General features: G+C 35.3%; 2 protein-coding genes across 2 annotated transcripts in view; both read left to right on the top strand.

Annotated features, from left to right (window-relative positions):
• Positions 1 to 4,645, top strand: part of LOC101503080 (uncharacterized) — an 8,938-nt gene extending 4,293 nt beyond the window's left edge. The window contains exons 7-13 of the mRNA XM_073368460.1: positions 4 to 712; positions 1,040 to 1,771; positions 2,298 to 2,519; positions 2,595 to 2,690; positions 2,852 to 3,046; positions 3,178 to 3,291; positions 4,014 to 4,645. Of these exons, the coding sequence (XP_073224561.1) occupies positions 4 to 712; positions 1,040 to 1,771; positions 2,298 to 2,519; positions 2,595 to 2,690; positions 2,852 to 3,046; positions 3,178 to 3,291; positions 4,014 to 4,274 (2,329 nt within the window). The 3' untranslated portion in view covers positions 4,275 to 4,645. The remainder of the gene's footprint in view (positions 1 to 3; positions 713 to 1,039; positions 1,772 to 2,297; positions 2,520 to 2,594; positions 2,691 to 2,851; positions 3,047 to 3,177; positions 3,292 to 4,013) is intronic.
• Positions 4,646 to 5,868: 1,223 nt separating this feature from the next.
• On the top strand, positions 5,869 to 7,114 carry LOC101503409 (uncharacterized). The gene has a single exon (XM_004501119.4). It carries the CDS (start codon positions 5,984 to 5,986, stop codon positions 6,908 to 6,910), a length of 927 nt encoding a protein of 308 aa, XP_004501176.1. The 5' UTR covers positions 5,869 to 5,983; the 3' UTR covers positions 6,911 to 7,114.
• The last annotated feature ends 773 nt before the right edge of the window (positions 7,115 to 7,887 follow it).

Raw genomic sequence — 7,887 nt, 5'->3', positions numbered from 1 at the left:
TGCCGAGACTGGGGAGTTTTTAAAAAATAATCATTTAGTACTTCCCTTTAGAACTTCAGGGGAATTATTATCAATCCCAGGTGACAAGTTTGTGGTATTGGACAGTGCAAGATCAAAGATAGTAACAATAAACATCAAAAATGGAGATATTAACTACAACCAGAAGCAAATTTCAGACCTCATTGAGGATTCGTCTGGACAGGCAGTAATATTACCATCAAGGCTTCCAGGACTGTTCGCATTAAAAATCAATTCCTGGGTTCTTTTAATTAAAGTGACAAATGAAGGTGAGTTGGTGGTGGTGCACAAAATTGATAATACAGCAGCTTTTAGCAATGCTCTGTCAATTTCAGAGGATCAACATGTTTTTGCATGTGTTCAATATGAAGACAATAAAGTTCATCTCTCAGTAAAGGATGTTAATGATTGGAATAGTGATTTGCTAAAGGAAAACTTAGTAATAGACCATCAAAGAGGAAATATTGAGAAGATTTTCATAAACAATTATGTCAGGACAGATAGATCTCATGGGTTCAGAGCATTAATGGTAATGGAGGACCATTCCCTCCTATTAGTTCAACAAGGTGAAATTGTCTGGAGTAGAGAGGACGGTCTTGCCTCAGTTGTTGATGTAACAACATCCGAACTACCTGTGGAAAAGGAAGGTGTGTCTGTGGCAAAAGTGGAACAGAATCTATTTGAATGGCTTAAGGTATGTCCTTGATATGTTTAACAAGAATTTGATACTGCCTAATTTTATTTTATTATACATACATGTGTGTTTGTTTGTGTGTATCACATGAGAGTACTTCTCATTAGAAAAATTAATCTTGATCAAGATTTTATTGAAGTAAACAATCTTGAATGTTCATGTATGGTTGTAGTTATCAAGATTAGACCCTCTCACACTTCCACTTGATATTGCTCTATATGTATATATTCTGTTGTTTTAATCTTAGAATTGGGATTTTTTCTGTGGATATAATCTACTACTGCTTTACTAATAGTGGTGCTTTCGTGTGACAATTTATATTGAAAGGGACATGTGCTGAAACTCAAAGGAACTCTAATGATTGCAAGCCCTGAGGATAAAGTAGCTATTCAAAAGCTTAGGTTGAGGAGTTCTGAGAAAAGCAAAATGACTCGTGATCATAATGGTTTTCGTAAGTTGCTTATAGTACTTACAAGGGCAGGAAAGGTTTTCGCTTTGCACACTGGAGACGGACATGTAGTTTGGTCTATTATGTCTCATACTCTGCGTAAATCAGAGGAGTGTGAACATCCAGTTGGGCTTAACATTTATCAGTGGCAGGTTCCGCATCATCACGCACTGGATGAAAATCCATCTATTCTGGTAATTGGGCGATGTGGACCAAGTTTGACTGCACCAACTGTTCTTTCTTTTCTTGATGCATACACTGGGAAGGAACTCAATTCTTTGAGTCTTGCTCATACTGTTGCTCGAGTTATTCCACTGCCTTATACCGATTCAACTGAACAGCGTCTGCATCTAATTATTGACATTAACAAACATGCATATTTATACCCAAAAACTCCTGAAGCTATCGAGATTCTGAAACGTGAGTTTTCAAATATATACTGGTACTCTGTTGAGGCTGATAATGGTGTTATTAGAGGTCATGCATTGAAGAGCAATTGCATTCATGAAGTAGTGGATGAATACTGCTTTGTATTCAGGGACTTATGGTCAATTGTATTCCCATCTGAATCAGAAAAGATTATTGCAACAGTGTCAAGAAAATCAAATGAGGTATGGTGGCTTTGGTTTTGTTGTTTTTAATTAAAAGAACATATTTTGTTATATTCTACTAATACAATATCAGCATGTGTTTAAAAAAAAATAATATTCCATCTGAGGTATACAAACATGCTTTATCCAAAATTCTTATTTCTTTTAATGAGTATGTGCTTAACTTGACAGGCTGTCTTTTCTTGAGGTGGGTTTTATCGTAAATTAATGTCATGACTCCTTATAAAGAATGAAATTAAGTTTTTGATTCAACCTACCAAATTATCATGCAGTGTAATGTTTGCCAGTCTTAATATCCAAGTTTGGCTATGCTCCTAAATCAGTATGCCTTTAGTTTTTCTTAAGTCATTTAGGTTGAACACGTAGTTAACTTTCAACATATCAGATGATCACAATTAATGACAATTAATGTTTTTCATTGTGCTTAAACTTCAAAATTTATAACGACTTTCTCTTGCGTTGAATCTTCTGCCATTTCTTTGCTTCCTCTCTTCCTAAATTTGTTATTCACTTTCATTTCATCCAGGTTGTTCATACGCAAGCAAAAGTTATGACTGACCACGATGTCATGTACAAGTATATATCAAAGAATATACTTTTTGTTGCAAATGCAGCACCAAAAGCCAGTGGGGAAATTGGAACAGCAACCCCAGAGGAGGCATGGTTGGTCATCTACATCATTGATACTGTGACTGGTCGCATATTGCACCGCATGATACATCATGGTTGCCAGGGTCCTGTTCATGCTGTAAGTTTTTGAGCTACTTTCCCATTCAAATGGTGCATGATATGAATTTGACTCGTATGAATATTATTACTGTAGGTATTTAGTGAAAACTGGGTTGTCTACCACTATTTTAATCTCAGAGCGCACAGAAATGAGATGTCAGTTATTGAGGTCTACGACCAGTCTCGGGCGGTATGTCAGCCAACTTGTGTATTGTTATTTGATTATCCGTCTCCCTATCTAATTTTTGCTCTATTTTTACATGGTTTGTGTTCATCCATTCTTTTTTTATTTTCGTGTTATTGTCTTTGTTCATCATTCTAATGTGATATATGCTGGAATATATTTCACAGGATAACAAAGATATTTGGAAGTTTGTTCTTGGGAAGCATAATCTTACATCGCCCATCTCTTCTTATTATCGACCAGAAGTCTCAGCAAAATCACAATCATACTTCTTTACTCATTCTGTGAAAGCCATAGAAGTGACTTCAACCGCCAAGGGTATAACCTCTAAGCATCTTCTGATTGGAACAATTGGTGATCAGGTATGAATTATTTGAATGACTGCTTTCCCCCCATGAAAAGTTGAGATTAAAAGAAACAACATGCTTTTTTCTCATTTTAAATTTAATCTTAAATCTAATGAAATTCTTACTGTTTTTTTCTTCTGCTGCAGGTTTTGGCTATTGATAAACGATTTTTGGATCCCCGACGGACTCTCAATCCCTCACAAGCTGAGAAAGAAGAAGGAATTATTCCTCTTAGCGATTCATTGCCAATCATTTCTCAGGTATATTTTGGAGCTGAAGTTTCCTTGTTTAGATACAAGCCAAAAAAATCATTGTTTATTTTCTTAATAGAAATTTGTTGTGTGCGAATAAATATCAAAAGCATTAACTAGTGGTGCAATCATGTCATTATATACATGATTTCTGAACACGAGGTGAGTTTTGAATTCGTTGGTAAGTTTATAAATTTATTTCTTCTATCACAATAAATATCAAAATGCTTCTGGTCAGGGAGACATAACGTTGAAAAGAGGGTAACGGGTTGGGGGACATATTTTGGATGACAAAAAATTGTGAACCGAACCGACGAAGGACTGTGATCTTTATTATTTAGATAGTTAGAGGCAAAATCCAGGACATGTTAAGTTATAGCTGTCAATATATATTTGTTCATACATGTTGTGTACGGTAAAATTTTCAGTGTACCAGAGGGAGTAGCCAGAGAGTTAGTACTACATATATCACAATTGTTGCTTTCTAGTATACCATTATGAAAACTCGGAATTGGTTAATGATAATGAGGCTGGAGAAATGACCTTGATCGTTGCAGTAGCTGGCATTTACATATCTTCTTGCCTCAGCTAACGAGTCTAATAGATCTGTTTGAGCAAATGCATACTAGTTAGATAAGCATTTAAAACCAACTTGGAACTCATGATTCTCTTTAAAGCTTACTGTACTTCTTATCATGAAATTCATACTCATTTTGTTTGAATCTCTGCAGTCTTATATTACACATTCCCTAAAAATAGAAGGTCTCCGAGGGATTGTAACAGTACCTGCCAAATTGGAGTCTACATCCCTCGTCTTTGCATATGGAGTAGATCTATTTTTTACTCAGATTGCTCCTTCTAAAACTTACGATTCACTGACTGAAGATTTCAGCTATGCTCTACTTCTTCTAACAATTGTTGCACTTGTAGCAGCATTGTTTGTTACTTGGGTATTATCGGAGAGGAAAGATCTACAAGAGAAATGGAGATGATCTGTCATCCATTTGTGCTCCATAATTTCTTTAATTTTGAAGGATTAAGTAGGTCTTAGTTTTGTTTTTATTTATTAGTTCATTTCGACGCAGAGTTCTTGTAGCTTGAATTACAAAAGTAATGTAAAATTCCGTCACATTCCGTTGTTTGAGGTTAATGGAGGATATTGCTGATGTTGTAAATTGAGAATTAAAGAGGATAATCACATACTTCTTAGGGAAGTTGCTTTGTGAAACAAATACGGTAGGCCACATTTGATGAAATGTTTTTTTTTTTTTAATAATTGCATTTGATGGAATATTTTGCTCATTGTAATTGAAGTGTATCAATTTCAACTATGAGGTGGAAGAAAAATATTTCTCTTTTCCAATTTTTTTGTTGTCAAACTATGAATTTTCGTATGAATTTGAGTTCCCTATTTTTAATTGCTTTGATATTTTACAATTTAAACATGCACTAAGATTGACAGTTTTTACCATCATCTCATTAACAGATTGACAATTGTTGGTACTTATTGTGGTTCCATAGTGAAATGATGAAAAAGAAACTAAAATCTCAAAAAAGAAGCCCATTAGCATAGGGTATTATAGATGGCCCATCGAGGAGAAGGATCAATGACACTCATAAATCGCTCTCACCTTGACTAAATTGTTTGCATGCTGATTTTTTTCATGAAGGGTGTGACTGAAAAGGACTAATCTTTTCCAATGAAGCTCCTAAGATTTAACATGTATCAATCAAAGTTTTTTATTTATTTACTTTTTAATATATTATAAGAGGAAAAATAAATCATAAACGAAACCACAAGGCAACTAAGGGGAACAGGCTCCCATCTTATCAATCTCTAACAACAGAGACAGGCTAGGAAACACCAAAGCAATGCAAACAATCTTGTTATGAATATTTTGACAATCAATAAGGAATCACTTTCAAAATAACATGAGTTAAAGGATAACTCTCTTGGATTAATGATATGCTAAGATGGTTTTGTATATTTTTATTTTCTTCAAAATCTACAATTTGCATAAGCATATTGCTGTTGCATTATATTGCATAAAAAAATATTATCTCAAAGTACTAAATGTAGGTTTGATTTTGCAATGATAAATTTAATTTCGAATAAATTAAATTTTAATTAAAAGTGAATTAAATATAAATTAATTTTTATTTAAATAAATTCATGTAAAAATTTGTTGAACAACAAATTAAAGTTAAATAATTACATTTAAAACAAAAAACTACAAATTTTTTAACTAAATTTTGAATCATTTTTAAAGATAAAATTAAGTTAGTCCACTTCACCCAAATATATGAAAATGTGCTTAAAATCACTTCTTAATCTCGTCGACAAACTAGACACACACCAAAGTTTCTTAATTAGCGACGAAGGTTGAGACCTTTTATGAATTAATAAAAAAGAGAAATTGTATTTCGAAACCTCATTTTCTTTAACACTTGGTTTATTTTCATTCATTTCATTTTTCTATTTTTATCACATCACCAATCCTATGTGCATGGGTGTAGAAGAATAATTTTCCAATAAAAAATATGTGAAATGAGAAAGGGAAGCCACGTCATATATTGTTTTTCACGAAGATGACAGAAACCAAAAACCACGTCGTACTGCACACAAGCAGTACACACGACACTATCCTGCAATGTTAAGTTGAGAATTACAACAACTCACAACCATAACCACCACTACACTATGAAAAGCCATCAACCAAAGCTTAAAACTCAACTATTCTCATGTGGCTTCTTCCGACAGTGTGGTCAAACCGTACTTAGCCCCACCGCTACAGGCACAACACCACCACTCCCTCTCACACACACTCACACTCACACTTCAACAACATGCGAATCCTCAACTTCATCCTCTTCTTCCGCCACTTCCCAAAGTTTCACACAATGGAGATTCTCTCTTCCCACCCCCACTTCCACACCAAACACCCCCCCGCCCACTGACACTCACACTCACACTCACACTCACAACCCTCCTCCACTTCCTTCCCCTTTCACAATTCCCAATCTCCAAGAACTCTTCCACGTGTCAGACATCCAACTAACCACTGATTTTAACGCTGCACTTAACCTCCTAGAACGTTCTCTCGTTCCTAACCCGCCTCAAGACCAACCGCCTTGTCCTCCTAACCTCATGCGGGCCCTCATCTGTAATTTACGGGAAGCCAAACCTGCCACCAAGATACTCTTCGCGCTTTGTCTCTCCGAGGCTAACCGTCGTGTCGCCGTTGAAGCTGGAGCCGTCGGCGCCGTCGTGGAATCTGCGCCGGAGCTCGATGGTGCTCCTGCGGAGAGGGCTCTCGCTGCGCTTGAGCTTATGTGTACGGTGCCGGAAGGTGCGGAGGAAGTGAGAGCTCACGCGCTTGCGGTGCCGGTGATGGTTACCGTCATGGGAAAAACCGGCGCGCGCGGGAAAGAATATGCCATTGGAGTTTTGGCTGTGATTTACGGTGGTGATGTTGGGGAACAGTTGACGGCTCCTCCAGAAGAGGTGGCGCGTGCTGTGGAGCTTGCACTTCAAGGGGAGTGTAGTGCTAGAGGAAAGAGAAAAGGGGCCCAGCTTTTGAAGATGCTGCAGCATCTATCTCACCCTCACGCTCACGTTACAAGTTGAGTTGGAGAGTGATGATCACTCGCGCTCATAAAATAATAATAATAATAATAATAATAATAATTTGCATCCATTGTCAATTTGTTATTACCATCAGCTTTGTTATTATATGTCATTATCACTTGCTGCATCTGCTTCGTGTTTGTAATTGTATCACCATCCCTTTGTATTTTGAAATATAGTAAGTAATTATGCTGTTTATGATTTTGATAGTTGTTTTTTTCTCAATCACAAGTATTATTTATTTTATTTAATACTAATTTCATACAAACATACGAATTCAATTTACATTAAAAAAAAAATAGTTCAATTTGTTAGAGGTATCATTCAAATCTTACAAACTTTGTGAACTTGAAATACTCCCTCCATTTTATAATAAATGTTTACCCCATCTCAATTACAAATTATTAATCAGTGACCTCATGCCCAATAAATAATCAACTTGACCTGGTGAATTATAATCCCTACTAATACGTTATAAGAGAGCAACACACCACTCATAATATAAAAAACAAAAAACAAAAAAACGTCCCTTTGAATTAATGATCTTGTTAATAGGATCTAAAAAAGAAATCCTGCTAATAGGCCCTTTAAAAATATATACTGAATTTTTAGTTTCAAAACAAAAAATACAAGGTATTAGTACACAAATAATTAGTTAGCAGATATAGAATTAAATGTTATTATATTTATTGTTTTATGGTAATGCTAACTTGTGTCATGACAACACCTTATTAGAATTCATATTTAAAAAAAAAAAATAGAATCCACAATTTTAAAGAAAAGAGAAATGTAGAATTTATAATATAAATTTTGTATCCTCTATATACTAACAAGTGCCCTTTGAGTGCATTTCTGATGCCTCATTAGTAGTAAATTATACGAAGATGAAAAGGGATTAGGAAGCAGTGGAGGATGAAGAAATGTGCATAAAACAAGGCAAATGCCAAACTCATCACATCCTTTTCCATTTAGAGTGA

Source organism: Cicer arietinum, chromosome 5 (genome assembly GCF_000331145.2).
Source record: "Cicer arietinum cultivar CDC Frontier isolate Library 1 chromosome 5, Cicar.CDCFrontier_v2.0, whole genome shotgun sequence".
Taxonomy (NCBI): domain Eukaryota; kingdom Viridiplantae; phylum Streptophyta; class Magnoliopsida; order Fabales; family Fabaceae; genus Cicer; species Cicer arietinum.
Note: the sequence above shows the minus strand (reverse complement) of the source record. Positions and strands in the feature narration are given on the sequence as shown.